This window comes from Athalia rosae, chromosome 4, assembly GCF_917208135.1.
Source record: "Athalia rosae chromosome 4, iyAthRosa1.1, whole genome shotgun sequence".
NCBI classification, from domain to species: Eukaryota; Metazoa; Arthropoda; class Insecta; order Hymenoptera; family Athaliidae; genus Athalia; species Athalia rosae.
The window spans coordinates 3,938,859-3,959,921 of NC_064029.1; the positions used below are offsets into that span (position 1 = coordinate 3,938,859).

At 45.7% G+C, this 21,063-nt stretch overlaps 1 protein-coding gene across 3 annotated transcripts in view; it reads left to right on the forward strand.

Moving 5' to 3' along the window:
• The window catches only part of LOC105688909 (serine/threonine-protein kinase MARK1-like), a 163,346-nt gene that overhangs the window by 119,112 nt on the left and 23,171 nt on the right, over positions 1-21,063 (forward strand). For 2 of the 3 annotated variants that reach the window (XM_048654188.1, XM_048654190.1), the window contains exons 2-3: positions 13,424-13,552; positions 17,631-17,797. In XM_048654188.1, coding sequence (XP_048510145.1) covers positions 13,424-13,552; positions 17,631-17,797 — 296 coding nt within the window. Of the gene's footprint in view, positions 1-10,842; positions 11,123-13,423; positions 13,553-17,630; positions 17,798-21,063 lie in introns of those variants that run through there. The other variant, XM_020854007.2, reaches the window with a different exon arrangement.

Sequence of the window (21,063 nt, forward strand, 5' to 3'; positions counted from 1 at the left end):
CGTAAGGGGTACCCCTTGGAAAAATCTCAAATTTTGGCCAAAAATTTTTATTTTTTAAAATTGATCGTATGGCACTTTTCTTACGTATTTTGACCTCAGGAACACGAATCCGAAAGCCAAATTGAGCTACGATTTTTTCCCTTCGAGATATCCTCAAATTTGTACCAAAAAATGCGAAAAAATGGGGATAACTCGGTCATTTTTCAAGATAGATCAATTATTCTTTCGGATTTGGATTCCTGAGCTCAAATTACATTAAGATAGACTAAAAAATCAATTTTTTATTTTTGACCCCAAAAAGCTGAAAATTGGCGACAACTCTGTCAATTTCAGAGATAGATCAATTTTTCTTTCAGATTCGGATTCCCGAGGTCAAAATACGTAAGAAAAGCATATTAAACCCAATCAAAACAATGATTTATTTTCTGCTCAAAAATTGAATTTTTTTTGGTTCTTATAACGATGCGAAACGATACAGAAATTCACTCCGATCTTTTATGATTCAAAGATGAGGGGGGGGAGTAAAAAGTAACGACGATAACGATGACGGTGATGATAATAACAATGATAATACGAGGAAGAAAGAGGGACGGGGAGAAAAGAAAAGCTCCGCTCGTGAAAGAGCAACGAAGGTCAGAGACCCCGACTCCCGATCGTTGACTAATAGTAAACTTGATCCAATCTGTCACTCGTTAACCACCTCCCATGTCCGCCTAACTATGACGAATGACTATCCCGTACCATTATACGCGTACACCGGCTATACGTCGTATAGGTATACGTAATGTATGGGTAAATTATCATTTACGCAACGCGTTATACACTATAAACTCGATACAACGAAGGCGCCTCGAGGTTCGCTTCTCAAAATCATCGTACAATTTTTTAAAGCTCCCGCAATACGAATAAGTTAGCATGCAAAGCATGCTTGCAGGGATGTACGTTTTACGATCCCGTCACTTCGCTTCCATTTTCGAAAAAAAACTCAACCCTTGGCTGGCATCCGCAATTTTCGCGGGTTATGCCCTTTCAGCTGTGGGCCCTCGATATGAAATTCTCACGGACGAACACATCCTCGTATCCCACGGGATTCTCGCGTATACACATGAAACATCGAGCGACCGACGCTTCCCGCGGTAAATTTCTACCGGCTATATTCGCGGTGAGATGAAGATGTAGAGCGGCGATAAATTTTCAGGAAAATTTTCGCCCCGCAAGGACGTTAGAAGCTGCAGGAGAACGAGCGATGTGAAGTCGACGCGGGGAATCCCTGCAACGTGTCATCAGTCACGCGTTTCCTTTTTTTTTTCACTTTTTTTTTTTTTTAATTTTACTCCATCTCCTTATTTCGGCAGAGGCGAAGCGAAGGTGAACGCCGAGGAAGCGTTTTCCGCTCGAGAGTTCGTTCGGTCGGAGAGATCCCCGAGGACGGTAGGGATTTTCAAGGATTTACAAAGGATCTTTGAAGATCCAAGAACCATGTGGCGGGCGGCCGTCCTTCTCGGACACTCGGATGAGGGAAGAGGGAAGAGGGAATTTGATCTGTTGGATCTTAGCGGAAAATAGCGGGCGATCTTCAACCGATATCCTCAAAGTCAGGGGCATTATTTTCAGTTGATTCTACGATCCCGCGAGGAGGAGAGACGCAATACGCCGAGAGCTTTGATCTTACGTTACTCTCCTCCGTTCTGCGCTCTCCTTCTTTTACCCTCGTGCGCGGTTTACCCGCGTAACCTAATTCCGGGTAACAAGATTACCCGCTCCTACATACGTGAAAATACTACGCGGAATTGGACTTTGGATTAAATACGAGAGGGTAAAATATAATCAAGACGAATAATCATCGTCGTTCTCCCATACCAATTATCACGTCGGTGTTGAATTTCAACTCTGCGTCGGCTGCCTACATTTTATCAGATATATACGCGGGCACCTCACAATTCGGATTCGGAGGAAGGATATAGGGCTGGTGCGTGGCAGTGGTTGAAACTCGGGAGCAACGTTCGGCGAACGAATAAGAATAAGAAAAAGAAGAATAAGAAGAAGAACGCGGGAACGGCAGAAGCGCGGTTGACAGATGAGCGCGGATAAGCTTTGGACAGCCCCCTCTTTCTCTTGCCACCCCTTCTTCCCCCCCCAGTCCCTTAAACCCCCGTTTTGCCCCCCCCCCCTCCCCCCTTCGCGGTCCCCCGGGGATCCTCCGAGAGATTGATGCGTTATGGGAGGCGATCACAACAACCCATGCATCGCCAATGACGCCTTCAAAGCGTGACGCTCGCTCGTCCGACTCTCGTACGCCTTTACGCTGCATTGCCGGATGGTTTTTTTTTTTTTTTCTTTTCGGTTTTTCGTTTTTTCTACCGCCGTTCTACTCGCTTCCCATAAAAATCCCGCGAGGCACCCCGACGAACCCCGTAGTCGCGCGAGGACAAAAAAGGAACAGAGAAAAAAACGAAAAATAAAGGAGACGAGAATGAAGAACCGTATTTGAAAGAAAACGTAAAATATATACCGGGGAAAAAAAGAAAAGTAAAAAAGTAAAGCGGGGCGAAGGTGCCAGGCAAATTGAAAGATGATGGAAGAAAAGCAACGAAAGAATCGATGAAAAAAGAAAGAGGAAAAAATCAAGAAGAAAATACCTGCCAAGGTATATGTATATCCGCAGGGAGGGGGGGGGGGGGACAAGAGGCGTTGGACGGACTTTATAGAATTTGAAACGAAACGAGTTCTCGGTGCTGCGGTGGCGTACTTCGCCGATATGAAATTCGGTTTGAATAAATCTGAATCTCGAACAACGCAGTCGTCAACTTTGTCCAAAAAAGTTTCGAGCACCGGCGGTGCGGCTGTGTATACTTACATACAATACCCATACCCATATCCGAAGAGGGCCACTTCTGCCATCGGCTATACCGGCTCTCGTGTATAGGTATAACGCCACCTTTACCTGTATTATACATGTACAAACTTACACCATTCGCGGAGACGCCGTCCAGCGGGGTAGGGTGAGTTTCAACGACTACGCAATTAAAAGTTTACTTAACGGGCAAACAAACTCACAACTCTTGCGGCAACGACAAGTTTCCCTTTTCTACATTATATACTTTGTACGTACGTACCTACTTTAATGTGTGTGCTTTTGACGCGTACCGAATATCAAGAAATACGACCGAAATTATTTTCGATTATCGAAGGACCCACCCCCAAATTCGTTGCCCCTGCGATTCGGGTTCCGTTCTTTCTGTTTTCCTTTCTGCATCACGAACGCGGACGATTTCGCGTTGCAATAATTATCGAATATAATTTCTCTCCTCCTCTACCGGAGGTTGCGAGGAGGATAAAAAAAAAAAAACGTATTTCGAGCGAAAAAAAATCAGCGGCAACAACGGGAAGGGAAAGAAAAACTTCTAGCGAGGGACCAACAAAGACCATTTGATTCGCACACGTGTATCGCTGTAGTACCACCACGATTTACCACCACGTCCACCGCGATGTATGTATACATATATAATATATGTGGTATTATAATACCACGCGAGTCCGCTGCCCTCTCGCGCATAGTAATTGGCATGCGTATCGCGTATTCACATATTTTCTACCTATAGGTATGTCCCACCTTATACGCGTATTATAATATGTACAGTATTATACGTACCCGGTGGGAGGAGGACAAACGCCGTTTTTAACTCGTACCGCTAGCTAGACGTACGTACGTACGTACGTGCGTTCCGTACCTAAATCCTAAAAACCGCATGCGATTCGACGCGCACACACGAACGGTTATACAATCCTTTCTCTCGTACCCCGCTCTTTTTCCGTTTCCTGTGGGCGCGTATTGCGCAATTAACTTCCCTATGTACTGCTTTTCAGTACATTGTATAAATATATGTACGTACGTACGTACGTACGTATTATATCTACACGGTCCCCATGTACCAGCTGACCGGATTACGCATACGTAAAGCTCAACGGTCGCTCGTCGACCTTTCTCCGGGTACAACAATCCCCGCATCTCAATTCAAACGATATTTCTTTTTTTTTTTTTGTCTACCGTTCCACTTTTTATTTTCACCAGATGATGATGATGATGTATGTACCTTTGATATTCAAAATTGGTCCTTATTTTTCCCCGTGTTCCCATTTTTTTAAATCACTATTTATTTTCCCTCATTATATTACCCGCGGTTTTGAGATTTGCGAAGTCGAGCCGGAGGAGGAATTTCTTAAAAAAAAAAAAAAAAAATCAGGTATCGAAGGAATCGGGTGTACGCGGGAGGGAGGAAGCGGAGGGATAACAGGAGGAGGTATAATTGTGTGAAAACAAAAAAAAAAAAAAAAAGCGCACGAGAGAGGGAGAGAAAAAAATAAGGGAACGGGGAGCGAGCTGCTCGGTTATTCCAGTCGCGTTTCAGATAACATCGAAGCTACCGTCCTCACGAAACGAGTGTGGGAATTAATTCGGACCTTTTAATTCAACCGTGCACTCAATTCCCCGCCCTCGCCTTTTTTCTATTTTTTTACTATTCCTTTTTTTTTTTATGCCTTTTTTCGTTCCACCGCCACCCCATTTCGGGAGGCCGCCACTCCGTACGTATAATACAAGCAACGCGTGATTACGCTTCGGCGTCTAACGCGCATCCCTACCGATGGTACCGGCGGTGGAGTAGCTGCAGGTTTTTTACGTATATATTCGCGTAATACCTTATGTACGTACTTTTGTAATCTTCCACGTGAGGGTGTGTACGTGTACACGGATGTAAGCGCACATCCCGTCTACCTACCGGCAAAAATTAGACTACTAAAAGCCTAATTCCATTACCCTTCAGTATCTAAGGGTGAGTGGAGCCTGCCAGCTGTTGTGTAGAGCGGGACCTAAAGTCCTGCAAGAGCTGATTATACCAACGCGTATATAGGTATAACTATACGCCCGAGCAATGCTCTGCAGTATTAAACGTCATAAGTTCGTAAAAGCGCCCTGGATATAGAATCCATCTACAGTAGCAGCTTACCTCCTAATTTCATCATATACCTACGCGCTCGCCTCCCCCCCCCCCCCCCCCCCCCCCGCCCTTATTATTGCGGAGGGGACTTTATTGGGTCTAACTACCTACGTGCGTACCTACAACGCGAGGTACCATTTCCACCTTTTTTCTCCCTATTTTTCTCTTTCGGGCATCACCGGATTTACCGAATCATTTTTTTTGTTTTTTCGCGTCGTTTTTTCCGTCACCGAGAACTGTCGATGAAAATTCCACGCAGTCTGATTGAGATCGCGTACTATTTAATTGAAAGAAAATTGAAATCTAGCGTCGTTGTCGAAGTGAAAGCTACTCGGGTTTTTGTGCAATTGAGATCTTCGCGCGAAACGAAGGAGGCGGAAGAGGGGGGGGGGTGTGGGAGTATAAAACGGGGGAGAAATGTGGGGTAAATTGGAGGGGCTCGAGTTCAGGAGTGGATAGATATGGTGTAGTACGGACGTGCCGGTGATCCGAGGAGATACCTCGGGGAACCGTTGAAGAAATTTTTGGCCACCGTGAAACGGAGAGTGTGTATAGGCGAGCGAGGCTGATTTTGTCATGGAAATTAGATTCCGCGCATCGTCCCCGACGCCTTGACGACCGGGCAACCGGTAAAAAATCGCCGAATGTGGAAAACCGGCTTATCGAAAGTCTGTATACATACCTATATCCGAACGGTAAGGGCAAATCGATCCCTGATTTTTCACTTCGCTCGAAAATTGGAAAATTCTTATCTCCGAAAACGTTCTTGCATACGCAATCGTGGACAGAGAATATCTTACGCTCGTGGTACTACAACGCGGTCCGCAGCTGAGAACGATTAAAATACGTCTTCTTTTCCCTTTTTTCACTTCGTATCTCGGTAAGAAAAATATAAAGTCGTTTTTTTTTTTTCGAGAAAAAAAAAAACAAAACATAGAGAAGAGAAAGAGGAGGAAGGAAAGATTGAATATTGAAAAAAAAAAAATAAATATATATATAAAAACTGTACAAATTGCGTACATTACGTGCGAGTAATTAGGAGTTGGCTCCGCACGACTTTAACGATATTTTACGAGCCTGTTGTGCAGCGGGAAAAGGATCTCTCTTATACGAGCAACACAAATTCCAATTAATTTTCTCAGGCATACCCTACCGGTAGCTTATATATATATGTATATACGCGGTGGGTAGTTTACTTCTTTTTTAAAAACACACTGTGCAGCAACACTCATCGCTCCGTATATATAAAGTCGCTGGTGGCAAACGCGGTGTCTGGAGAGCCACTAAACGGACGGCAAACAGGCGTCCAAAATATCTCGTCAGTCTTATTCTTCGGCGAGAGCTCGACGGTAACAGAGGGGAAAAAACGAGACGAAAGAAAATGTGAAAAAAAAACAAAAGTAAAAAGAATTAAAATTAAAAAAAAATATCAGAGGAGAGGGCCCACCGGCGAGTACGAAAATAGTCCAGATAACCGACGCGACGTGATGCCCTGAAACGCTCTCTTATTTTGACGAAAACAATAAACTTCGCCGACAAAGTGGGCGCGGGGGCCCGAAAGGATCGACGATTTTTCATACGATATTCCAGGAATCACCCGAAGATTATTCAGTTCCTCCCCCTCGCAGCAGTTTCTCCACAGTTTCCATTCGAGATTGATTTTTTCCTCCGAACTTATCTGGTCGGGATTTTGTATTTTTTTATTTCCGAGCCCGAGATCTGGGTGGTCCTCGAGGTCGAAAGTTTCAAAATTTCACCGGGTCTTTCGGTCGTTTTTGAAAAAAAAAAAAAAAAACCCCTATACGCGCCTCGTATTCCAATTTCGTCACATGTGCGCCGAGTTCTGCCACGCAGTTATCTAGCGCGTAAGTCTTTTCGTTTCTATTTTTTTATTTTTCTTTTTCTCTTCTCCTTTTTTTCGTTCTCTTTCACTTATGTGCTTTATAGTATTCATAATAATAAATTTTATGGGGGACCGACTCACTCAGTCGCGCTATTACCTTTACGGTACACGGTATATAACTACCTACCTACCTACCTACCTACCATTCATCGCCCGCACGTGTACTATATACCTTCCATACGCGAACACGCATCACATATACACACTACGTGGGAGTTTTCGAAAATCGCGATTGAAACGAACGAAAAAACGAACCGATAAAACAAGTCTAAAAAATTTCATCGCGAGCGATCGAAAGGAGAAGAATTAAATTTTATTTCGGTATATACTATTGTTCTCGAGGTTATCAGTCAAGAGGTGTCTAGCGTACGGCACGGGGCGTGTGTCTCCTTTTTGCTTTTTATCAAGGAAAATAAGATGGATTTAGAAAAAAAAAAAAATCGAGAGAACGACGGGGGTAGGGACCGGATCAAAACTGCGATGCAGACATTTTTCACGAACATCACAGTCGCTGTAAGTGTATAACGTGTATAACGCCCGTAAAGCGAAGCTCGCACCGAGTATAAAGAGTCTGAAGATGAGAGCGCAAAAAGTTGATGTTGGAAAGGAGTGTGAGAAAAAAAAAAAGGATAAAAAGTGAAAAAAAAATAAAAAAATAAAAAATAAAATTGACTGCTTCCACAAAGGGGTGAAATATCCTTGGAGAATTCAATCCGAATGTGTGTATCTATATAAAATACAATAATCGAGAGTATATTTTCACGCTTCCGTAATGGATAGCGTTGATCCCTTCACCCTGAATCCGTTTCCGCTTTCAGTATTTTTTTTTTTTTTTTCACTCCTCTTTTTCTCCCGCTTTTGCGCTACTTTTTTTGCTCCGCGTAAACTTCGATTTTCGGCTCAAGAATCATCTTGTTTCGGGTTACGGAACGGCAGCCCTTAATCTTTCTCGGCGTCGGGGCAAAAGTAGAATCAACCGAGGAGGAACCTTCCGCTACCCGCTGGGAGTAAAATAAATGTACAAAAGGATCATCCGAGTCTCTCTCTATACTCTCCAGCCAGGCGAAAAGTTTATAAGTGATTGTTTCATCTTGTATTTGAAGAAGGAGGAGGTAGAAAAAAAAGCGGGAGGATATCTTCGGAGATGGAACACCGAGAAATTGAAAAAGAAGAAGAAGATTGGGAAGCAAAAAAATATATAATTGCCGCGAGTATAATTTCGTCCTCAGGATTAATCGCGCAATCCGTGTCGAGACAATTTATTTTAATACCTTCGAAAACTCAAGTTTTTTATCAATTCTTTTCCACTTTCTCTTCTTCCCTTTATTTCTTTCTTCTTTCCGCGTGCCTCCGAAAGGGAAATACAAATGGAAAAATTGTTTGGAACTTGTTCTCACGGACACCCGAATGATATCGTAATTCTCACTTCTTCAAAGGGAAAAATTGAGAAGAAGCAACAGCAGCTGAGAACCACCCCCTCTCACCCCCCACCCCCCCTGCCCCTCGGCAGATAAAAAATCGTTATTCGGGGCACGTATACGTAGCTTTGCCCACCTACGTCCCGCATCTATATGCCCGTGCATCGACTGCAATCAAATCTGATTTTCCTCTTGGTCTTGCCTCGGTCGATTCGCACGCTCGCGGGTTCCTCCTTATTCTTTTTATGCTATTTTTGTTGTTCGTTTTTTTTTTTTCATCCTCCATACGCGCGTACGTATCGCTACTCTACGCTCTTTCAGCATCGGTCTTCCATCTCCGTCTACTATATTATTTGCTTTCACAGCAGCACCACTACCAGCAAAATCTGTAGAAGAGGGAACGAAATGAGATATAGAAAAAAGCCGGTTCGCTGCCTCCGCACCTGACAATTTATTCGAAATTCAAATTGACAGCTTCTCGAGCGACGCGTGAATGGGTTGGATTTATACACAAGGAATTGTGCGAGAAACAGGTAAGGAAAGCCCGACATTACTTTCGAGGAAGGGGGATATCATTTTCCAACAAAACTCGCGCAACTTTTGATACCATTGACGTGTGCGACTTGGACCGTGCGGATGGAAAAGGAAAAGTGTACCCATCGATCGTTCTTTGGCCGCACGGCGGATTCTGCAACGCTTTTCAACAAAAAAAAAAAAAGAAAAAGAAAAAAAACGACGCAAGTCGAACGAGAGGGAAAAAAAATATATTCATCGAGCTACCTGTACGGTTATTATCTATATCTCGACACGCTCTCGTCGGAGAAATCTCGCTCGTTTTACCATCTATCTCTCTGAAAATAAATTTGCCTTTCTATGACCGTCTCGACGACGTAGACGTTTTCAGAGTGAAACCAGCGCGCGGACCGTTGAGGGGTTAACAAATTATTCTCAGATCTTGGATATTTGATTTGAACGTGACTGGATTTAACGAGCTCAGGGAGGTCGAGGACGCGCTGTTCAAACTGTACGTATACGTATACGGTCGCACACCGATCTCCGTCCCATTTACACGCGGTAAAAAAAAAAACACAGAAAAAACGAAAAAGAAAAAAAAAACCCCGCCTGTATACGAACATATTTTTTCATTTACATCCTCTCCCGTATGCCCACGTATCGCGTGCGTTATATGAAAATCTAAGAACATCCGAACGTCCAACTTTGATACGTGGAGTCATTTTCACCGAGGCCCGATTTTCGCTTCATTTACTCAAATATACTTACTTTATTTTACTTGGATATTCGTTGTTATTTATTTTCTTTTTTTTTCTACTTTTGCCGCTATTACACGCTCTACCGTACGAAGACGCATTTTTACTCTAACGGCTACTCAATTATGCAACAGCACGCAACCCCTCAGCTTACTTCAATGTTCTTCAGAGTCAACCTCTCAACGTATAAGCCTCAGCTGCATGGACGACGAAAGAGGATAGGAAAAAGGAAGAAAGTTACAACGCTGAAAGATGCGTTGCAATATTCGGTGGACTCAACGGATGAAAAGTACAGAAAGAAGAAATTATTGAAATAACCAAATTGATCGGAATATCTGATTCCAGCTTCACATTCGGGAGTCCCCCTCTTGGTCGGTAATTTGAGCCAGCGAATAATTGGCAGTTGCTGCACGGCGTCATAGTTGGAGGTACCGACACTTACGTATTACGCGTAAGTAAGAAAGAAAGAAACAAATAAATAAATAAATAAATAAATAAAGTGCAGCACGGCCACGAAGTGCGATAAGCGGGTGAGAGAAGGCGTGTAAAATCGAGTCGCGACTCGCGACGTTGCAAGAGGTGCACAGGGCGCTTCTCTTTCCGATTTTACTACCGAACCCACGACCTCAATTTCGCTCTGCCAATCCGCAGCTAAAAAACCATGACCGAAAGAAGTTGCTCGACGGAACCCGACGCGTTTCTCATATATATATATATTCTACATTGCGCAACGTACGAAATCCACGGGATTATTTTTCTCCACCCCGTCTCTGTACTTCCATTCAGACTGTTCGAGAAACCCGCGACATTTATTACCAACGTCGAATTAACCGTATATCGCGTGTCGAATCTCCTCTAAATTTACACCGAATCATCGATGTCTCTCGGATCTTTATTTTTCTCGCTCGTTTGGACAATCTCCGACATCATCGTCGTCGTCGTCGTCGTCGTCGTCGTCGTCGAGTTTAGCTGCGCTGCGGATTCGCGGATCACCGAATACCTCATAACTACACTAAACCCCGTGCATCGGCTGCGTAGTTCCTTGTAACGTGGAGAAATTCCCTCGTGGTATCGATTCACGCGTATAACCGTACGGCCGACACGCGGCTTCTGCGCAGGGTTTTCGTTCTAACGATACCCCGCTCAGAGATGGGGGGGGTCTTTTGTGCGTCGGTGTTCCGCATCCCCCAACGTCCCTTAAAACCCGTACTTATAACTCGGGGAATCCCCAGTTGGAAACCCGGTCGAATCCAGTGAATATCTTTCGACGGAGTGGATGATACCGTTTCGCTCTGTGTAGGTGCAGAATATCCTACACTACGCTGTAGGTGTAGGTGTAGGTACGATATTCTGCAGGAATGGCAGGTGGCACCGCACTCTGTATATATGTGAGATACCTTTACATAGAGGGCAGTTAAATTCATTAGGGTGACATCGGTACGTAGCCATGTACGGCTATATACCATGCACGGGGAATATCAATGAACGAAGACGCTCACCTTAAGTGCAAAACAGATGCGACGGCCGACCTATACGGTACGTTTTCCTTATCTTACGTCTTATAGACAGATGAACTGTGGCGTTGACTAATTTTACGGTGGGGCACGTGGAACTGGAGTAGAAACTTCATTGGAGAAGATACGTATCGTTCGGATTATCGCAAGGATACACCGTCGGTGGGAAATCACCGAGAGGTTCGCTTCCGACGAAAGAGAGGAAAAAAAAATATGCTGACTCGCTCGCGCGAACTATGGGAAGAAAATTTAACGCCATAAATTTTTTTTCCAAGGGTTTCCCACCGCCGAACAGATGGCGAAAGACGTTTTTGGGGCGTTCGAAGATAATATCGAAATCGAGAATCCATCATATATACCAACGTATAGGTGTAAGATTTCAGACCACATTTTTTGAGGGTTTGTGAAAACCACAAAATTCTTACAGCGTTTTGTAAAAGTTTCCCTTTGATTTTGTCGTATGCAATAACTCGTTCCAAATTAACGTATCGCAGTACGAAGCCAAACGGAAGTTGGACTCGTGATAATTATCCCGCTTGACGCAAACCACTTCCACCTTATAGGATTAGCGAATCGCAAGTACCTCGGTAAGGGAGTGTATAGTACATGTATATCTATGTCGGCGGTACCCAAACAACGTGGTTCCTATGCGAACGTAAGTTACATCTGTGCAGCGGTGTAAATACGGAGATAGTCGGATTTAGAAGGTACGTGAGATACGTCGACGAGGACAGTCACCCGATCCTTCAAGGAAATGTCGCGACGTTGACGATTACCGAGTTAGTCGACGCACGAGTGTCGAAAATTATTCGAAGGTATCACTTTCGTGCTCTATTTCTCTCTCTTCTCCCTCAAATTTCTCCACTCTTCTTCCACTCATTTGGAAACCACAGAGGAGTAAAAATTTGCCGCAACGGAGACTCAAAATTGAACCAAAAATTTATCTAGAAAGAGACGCGACGTCTTTTCATTTTCATTCGTTCGAAATCAATCGGTTCTTTTTTTTCCACACCATCCCTGACGAGGGCTCGGAAGGGGGATACGATCGACGGTGGGAGAGGGGGTGCGGAAACTTTGGAACTTGAATACAAATCCCTCACGCCTGACGGCGCCACGGGAACAGCATAACCGTTCATAATTAGATTCTTATACACGATAGAACGAGGTTACTCTAAAGGAGATGAGACACGCGGAATCCCACTAAGCTAATTCGAATTTCTACTCGTCAGATCTTCTTCTTCCTCCGCGTACGGTTAATTCCAGCCACCCTCCTCCTCGCGTCGTCCTTGTTTCCTACGTTATTCGTCAGTTCCCGGATATTCGTGGCCGCAAAGACCCGCCCCGTTTCAATCGCTACGGTTTCGCGCTTATTGCCAAATCGACCCTTTCAGAACGCGTCAGAAGCTCGTACATTAATATTGACGGATCAAGGCGCAACATATTTAACGAAAATTCACATTTTCGTACCTTTTTGTCGTTGTTTCGACGACGAACAAATATTGAAAAAAATCGCGTCACCTTCGTCGCGATTTTCGTCGTCGGATAAATTTTTTTTTCATTTTTTTTCCCCTCCGCACCGCGACCTCGCCAACCCTCCTCTCGTTTAACAGAAGTACGCGAAATTAATCGCGCGTGGTTAACGGATCGTTGGTGGAATTTCGTGAACCGGGTTCACCGTGCAATATCCGACGAAATTCCGGAGGTGGAGAATTGTTTTACGGGGGGATTTTTTTACGCGGGTCGATCCGCGAGCGAAGTTTTCCGATTCTCGTTGCAACTTTCGTTTCGAAAGTAGTGGTAGGCGGAGCCGGCAACTCGCTAATCGTAGAACCATACGGAGGTCGTCTGGGCTTCGGGGTACAATCAAACGTTGATTAGTCTTTGAAATATTAATTATCGTTACAGGGGTGCCGGAGAGAAACGCCTGCCGCGTTTACCGACCACATGTGTGCGAAATATGTAACCCGACGGAGGGTTTGCCGTACATATTCCTACGTAACAGGCGTCCTGGGGGAGGACGCCGGGCGAAAGGGAGCAACGGATATAAGGGAGCGAAAGGGATTCCTCCTCAACCTCCGCAATAATTAATCGATGTATTATACGGCAAAGACCTAACGCCTTACGGTTATACCACCGTGTCGCGGGTTACGGTGGTACACAACTTTATCGCGTTAATACCGCGGAATTTCAAACGTTACGCCCGAAAATCCGAGGGTGCGGTGTAGACCGCGCGACCCACCTACGCGATCTACTGCCCGTTCGAAGCCACAAAATTTTCGCAAACGACGAATCTCCTAAAGATTTATTACCTTTTGTGTTGCAGGTCGCCGTTAAGGTCATAGACACCAGCGTTATACGCGAGGATTACGTTATCAAGAATCTAACCAGAGAGGCGAAGATACTGTCGATGCTGAGGCACGCTAATATCGTACGTTTGTACGAAACGATTCAGGTGAGTTGGAAGGAGGAGAGAAAAAAAGAGAAAGAAGTAATTTTTAAGCGATATAAATATCCTCGGTTATAAGGGAGTTTTGTAGGATAATACAAGTTGACTCTGAACTCGGGTGGATTGTTAATTAATTTTCCCCGAGTCTATCGTGTAATTCATAATTTTGATTCATATCTCGTTGGTTCGGGGTCCGTTGAAATTTTCGAATCGAGCCTTCATAATCTCCGAGTGATAAATTGTTAACAAGTAAAAGTTTCTGCTCGAGTCTTACGATTAGCCGGGGCGTAGGTAGGTATATACGTATACAAGGGAGCTTGTTAACGGCGGGGTGAGACGATCCATCTTTTGGCGGTGGGCGACGGGGTCGAGAAACGCCGCGTGGTACGACACATAGGGGGGGAAAGGGGGAAAGGGAAAGGGAAACGGAGGGGGTCTTAATTAAATATATAGACCATTCGGTTGAATTTATAGAATTTATAAATCCCTCGGGTGCTCAACTCGAATTCACCGAGTTACCGCACTGGATGCGTACACATCCGTACGTACGTACAGGTGGATTTTAGCGAATCGTGCGTGCGGGGCGTACGAATCGAATAATCTTTCGCCTTAGGTAAATGTGGAGCCCGTTCAGAGAAACACGAGGACGTCTCGTGTCTTACCCCTGATTCGCCACGTACCACGTCCCGTGTCTCGTGCCTTGACTCACCTTACGTTACCTTACCTTACGTTACCTTATCTTACCTTACCGCGCCCAACCTCAACCGACTCGCCTCTACACTTTCGTTTCCTTTCCTTTCCTACGAGCGTCGAACGCCCGCACCTTCTCTGATTAAATTACGGAACGGAATACGCGCTTAAGGCCTTTGATTATTCGTTGGCTAAGAGGCCGACGCGAGCTTTAGGCTTTCCTCCTGACTCACCCGACCCTAACTACTGCCGGTGCCAGCGAGTAACCCGACGTAGAATTCGGTCGGAACAAACCTGCCGCGGACCGAAACGGCCGAAGTTGCTCTCGAAACTCCTCGTGCAGCTAGTGAATTATCTATTGTATAATATGTACGTGTACGCTTATGCATATGTACGCGAACGATCGGTAGGGATAGAAATTAGAGTATCAGACGCGGGGAAATTGGGCGAACGGGAAACCACGGGCGGTAATCATACCGATAGTGATTACCTTATTGTTGTAGCGCGAAGCTGATGCGATCAAAAATGTATGGAGTAAGAAGTTAGAAACCAGGATATCCGTGAACCCTTGGTAATTTCGTCCAAGTATAATACCGTAATTCGTACATTCAATTCATAAACAAATTCTCATCGGATCCCGCATAGATCTGTACAGCCGAAACTATATCATTTGCATATATAACCACACGTTGTATACAATATACGTCGATTTTTATCCTGCGTAAGATTACACGCGATACCGTAGCACGGAGTTCTTTCGAACCGATGAAAAGATTAATTGATAAACGTACAAATAATTGTAACGATAAAATAGATCAGCGTCGGTTGCTGTTCCTCCGCCCAGATTTTATCGATTTTCTAGATCGCTAACGGTTGACCGGGATATTCGCGAAACGCACGTCAAAGAAATTTTCGGCGTGCAACCGTCGAATTTTAACGAAGCCCGGAAACAACGATGAATTATTAATGGCGGTTCGGTTCGAAAATTTTACACTAAATCCTAATTGCGAGTTAATTAATAAATCCGATTTCCGTTCGATTGCGCAAACAAAGCAATGATGATAGCAACCGATTATAATCATTCCGTAACAGCAGCTTTGACGAAATCGTGCAAAGCGGCGTACGCGGGTATGTAACGAACATAACGATCGATTACAGCATATCTGTATCGACACATGTACAATCCGTTGAGCAATTTGGTATATAAATACGCACACGTATATGTAACAAAGCTTTGAAGGACGAGGTGTAAAATGCAATCACGAGCGGGCAATTTATCGGTCTGTAAATACCGCGATTCGCTTTGAATCCAACGAAAGATCGATCGATCCTACCGTCGATCGATCGGTCGATTTCCATCCGATGGATCGCGTTTCGCAACCGGCTACCGCTTCGCCGTCGGAATGAGAGGGAGAGGAGGAGGGCGAGAGGGCGAGTGAAAAGGGCCGGGGGGGGGGGGGGGGGGCAGCATTCGCGCAGTTGATTATATCAAACGGTCTCACCGAACACCGTTTGAACCCTGTTGAATGCCGGAGCTAACCCCGTAGGACTCGCGAGGAGTTCGAAGGATGGGGTGGGGTCGACTTGTAGGTATTCGTTGGGAGGAAAGGTGGATCGATGTTACTGCGTCACGGGTACAATAACCGCCGAGGCAAAATCGAAGCCCAACAGCGGAGCCTCATTGTCAGCGAGGCGAGGCGAGGCGAGTCGAAGCGTCGCGGGTTGAAGAGAATTGAATTCATCCGATCCATCGAGTGGATGATATCCGTTCATCGATCCGCCGACGATAGATCAGCCGGTCTTACTATTTTAATCGTAACAACCCCGTTGCACACGCGATATTCGTGGATTCCGTGTACCTCGTACGCGCAATACTGTGGAGGCGAGAGAGAGAGAGAGAGATCGGCGGTTGTTTGCGGAACCGTCTTGTCTCTGGAGGAAAAAGGGAGGAAGAAAAAAAAGAGCGGAGGGTAGTGAGAGAAATCCGCCACACTGGTCGTATACGTAACATACCTGCAACGGCAACCCCCTCGAGCTAAGGGAGAGATCCAAAGGTTACACCGCGCGCGGCATTCAAAACTTTTGAATTCGCCGTTGAAATTTGCATATATTATGCGCAAGGTGTTCCTTCCCTATTCCCTCTCTCGTCTGACCTCGTTTACGCCGTTTCTCTTCATGCCGATGGAAAAAAATTCCGAAAATAGTAAAGAATTAATGAAAATTCGCTCGCGCTTGGAAAAATAATCACAGATATAATTTCACTCGCGCGTAGAATTGTTTTTTGAAAAATTTCACCTAATCACCTCCGCTACGTAAGATCTCCAAAGGATATAAATCTCTCAATGGATGAAATGGAAAGGAAAGTACGCACCCATATCGTTGACGTGAGGAAAGGAGGTGAAAAAAAAAAAAAAACACACACATCCGAACGATAAAATATATAGTTAAATATTTAGAGCTCAGAAGTGCCTCGATAATATGACCGGGGGTGGAGGCCGGGGGGAGGTAACAGCCTCAGGTTGTAATATAACGTAACGTAAAGTATACGAAAGAATGAGGCGGCTGCCTACTGCAAAGTAGGGTAGGTGGGGGTGGGGGTTACTTATATAAGTGGGCATAGGTATATACAGAGAATACGGCATCATTTACTACGTCTCACTTTCGCGCGATAAGATCATCGCGTGGTGGGTGGAGGAAAAGATGGAGGAGGAGGAGGAGGAGGAGGGGGAGGAGGGGGAGGTGGAGAGGGTCGGAAGTGAGGAAGAAGATCCTTCGGAGCATCTGCGCCTGCATGAATATCGTAAAATATATATCCGCCGCTGCTCGCGCTCTTTTCACGGCTTTAGCGGCAGCAGTTCCCGCCATGACGACGACGTCGTCGCCCCATATATGCCGAACACTCCACCCCTCCCGTCCCCCCTCCGACCCGATTCGGAGCTGCACCACCACCCCCCCTCCCCCCGGACCAGGGAAAATTGTGTAACTTTCTTTTGTCGGAGGGCGTAAAAGCGTCGTACGTGTCGTCTAATATCTAAGAATTTCACACGCGGGGTCCCACCCCTCCCATACTTCCACTTATACTGCAACATCCGATGCTGCAGTATAACGTTTACACTCTGCAGCTACTGTCCCGATAGCGACGTCAATTCCCTATCCATTCTTCTTCACCCCATTATGCGAGGGATTCAATTGTTCGTTTTATTAGCCCCGAGAATAAAAATCACCCCGCTGATGTCGTTTTCGAGAATTTATGCATCTCTGTTTTTCTTTTTTGTTTTTTTTTCTTTCTCCTATTTCTTTACGAGCCATTCTCGATCCTCTTCTTTTAATGATTTTTCGCCGAAAAATATTTTCCCTCTATTTTACCATTATCGTTCCACTTGTACAATTTCAGTGCGGATCCGTCTACTACCTAGTGATAGAACTGGCTACGGGCGGGGACCTCTACACCCACATTAAGAATCAACCCCTCGGTCACCTCGATGAAAAAACTGCCAAGGTTTACGGACGCCAATTGGTCGCCGCCCTCGAACACATGCACTCCAGGGGCGTCGTTCACAGGTGAGTTAGATTTTCCCTCTTTTTCTTGTCCCCTCCTCCGAGCATGAGAAGGTGATCGGAAGCAACGTCGATGATCGATCGTAAGGGATACGGAGATTTGAAAATCTCCCCATTCGCAACCAGATTTGGTATACTTCGGAGCAATATCTGCATAGACGCGCATCGTCTGGCTCGTTTGAGATATATTTGAAGAGAACTGAGCGACGGCGCTTGTGTATAGGTGGGTATACGGTTATATATATTTATGGATAAGGGAGGGAGGGAGGGAGCTCGAAACGAGTCCTTCCCGTTCAAGTGACACCCTTGATATTCTCCGCTCGAGGGCATGAGAGGGTGACGGGGGGAGGAAGTGACACGTAATAAGGAGAGCACGTGACGCCGGCAAGAAAAGTAAAGCGGAACAAGAAAGAGAGATGAAAAAAAAAAAGAAGAAATGAAACGCGGAGAACGGAGATAGAAAATTTTTTGACGACAGGCAAAATTTGTGAATATAAAGTAGGCGAACGAGCTGCATAGTTTTCCGGTATGGAAAAATACGGCTTCTGTTCGAGTAGTTGTACACGTGTTAAGGCAATATGGTCGCGATACCTAACGTAGTTTGTTTTTGTCAAAAGTGCAAAATCTCAATTTTAACTTGAAGTTGATAGATCGCTCGCTAGAACACCCCTCTCGTCGTGCGTCGGATGCCCAAGGACCACCTCCGCATCCCACACCGAATAACGTTAGCGCTATACAACGACGCGATATTAATCCGACACGGGACAACCTCTATCAGCTCAATAAATCCACCTAATGGCCTTCCAATAATTCACTACGCCCGTTTCCCTACGATCATCGCGCTGGCGAATATTATCGCGTAGGCAAATTTTGATCGATGATATTCCGATCCGGCCGTAACGCGGCGATACAATTTTCCATCATTAATATTCGTACCGATACCCTGACCCTTTGTTCTTCGCACCCGCGTACATTTTTCGAAACTGATTCGGAAAAAAACTAAAAAAAAAAATCAAACAAAACTGCTTCTTCGGTTTTCTCCGGTTTTTTTTTTTTCTCTTCGTTCGCGCAGATTTGGTCCTCGTCGACGAGGATACACCGCGGGGGTGTCGGGTGTCGGGTAAGACGAGAGGGAGAGTGAGCGAGAGGCTGATTACTCGGAGTGCAGCTGGTGCAGGACTTGATCGATACAGGGAAACGGGGAGAGGAGAAAGTGCTCGCCAAAAGACGGTGCTGCTCCGGCAGGACGCCAATTTTCTACTCGCGTTACCTCGTTTCAGCTGATCCAGATTAGTTTGTGGCATATTGTAGAGGGCGAGAAGGAAGAGAAAAGGGAAAGGGAAAGGGAAAAGGGAAAAGGAAAAGGGAAAAAGGAAAGGGAAGAGGGAAAAGGAAACATAAAAGCGGTGGCTGGCTTGTCAGATATTCTCCTATTTCGTTCGTTCGCCTACGTACAAACGTCGCGGCTCCCTGCGATGACGCCGGCGTCGAGAGGAGCGATAGCTTACGTGATTACACATTCTTTGTACCGTGGTAAAGCGAAAGAGAGAGGAGAGGAAAATGAAAGAGGGAGAAACCGAAGGAGAGGGAAGATGAAGAGATGGAGATAAGGGAGAGAGTCCTGCGGGATGAACGGGAATGAAAGGCCTCTGATCCTTACTAGGTAATTGATCCTACGCTCGACCCAACGCGGTGCGGTGCGCCCGCCGATTTTCTCCCCGACTTCCCCTACCCCCCCCCGGACCCTTCGCCCTAGGCATCCCTTATAATTCTATCTCGAGCTATCCTTGTTGTGCGTACCACATCCCGAACGTGATACCCCGTGTTCGGTGCATCGCCGGGTTCCTTTTTTGTTCAGTTTTTTTTTTTTTTTTTCAATTATGTTTTTTCTCTCGACGGCTAGGAAAGAACGAAAAATTCTTCGAGAGTTGTATATACCTTTATCCACAACGTACGCGCGCGGTGTACGTCGAAACTTTTCTCTTATTTCGATCCTCCGAATATCCGCGAAGCTTTGGTTTCCTATGTAATTATTTTCCCCTCGCGGATTATAGGTACCTGTAGGGAATCTTACCTACGTACGTACCTACGGCTTATCGTCACCCCGAAAATCACTAATCAGTTGAGATACCATTGTACAGGGATCTGCGGCGATCGAATGACGTGATGAAATTTCATTTCATCGCCGAGTCTCTCAGTGCCCCCGCGTTAGATCCGACTCACGCGATTCTTTCCACGGGGATAATTTCCACCGCTATCGTATAGGTGTACGTGTACCCGTAGAGGTACAACTGCTTCCGTACTTTGCGCCGTTGGAAATCGAGCTCTACGGAACGCGGTTAACCGTGAACAAGCGGGTAGAATTGGATAGACACTCAGAGGCACCGCAACCCGGAGGATATCGAGGGGGATTCGGTATAAGGACTACGTTCGTTTAACGGCAATTAACTCGGCGTTACCTGATTGCTTTTCCCCCGTCCCAATCGCGACTGACCTCATGTATTTCTGGGCGCGTGTGTGGATCGCGTATACGTAAAGTGAAAAATAGAAAAACGATTTCGCCAAATTTCGGATCGAACGACGTCACCGAATTAATTCGAAGGAGAGCGTCCGATTCATCGACTTTTTTTTCATCAAGTTTTCCGAGAAAGAATCTTGTACGGGGGGGGGGGGGGGGGGGGTGGGGAGGGGAGCCTGTAGCAATGTTTAGACGGCAAATGTAATTAGAGCGTCCGATAGCGGCCGGTGTCAAGGATGCGGGGGGGGTATTTTAAGGGTCCGTGGAAAGGGAGGGAGGGGACCGAACGGACTACGGACCTCGAAGACCGGATCAATGTGATTTCTTCCAAAACATTTCCACTCCCCAATTCTTCGTGTCGTATATATATATATATATATACTCTTTTTCCCTCCCGTTTTCATCCACCCGGCGAAAGGAGCCAGCCGTCCCTCGCACCACCGATGGATCCTCAGAGCTCGGAGTTAGGCGCAGTCAGCACTCGCGATATTGCAGATCCCCACGTCCCAATCACCGGCCACCGCACCGAAACCTGAAGAAAGTAAGAAAATAAGAAAATGAAAGCGAGCTGTTCGCTCGATCGTTCCTTCCTTCCTACCTTCCTTACTTCCCTCCCTCCCTCCCTCCCTCCCTCCTCCGTTCCTTATACTTGTATTCCCTTTTTCCCTTCGTTCTCCTTCACTCGTTCGTTTTCCGCCGAGTGTCAGCTATTCAATTAATTGGCGTCGCCGTCGACAATACCCCGGGCTCC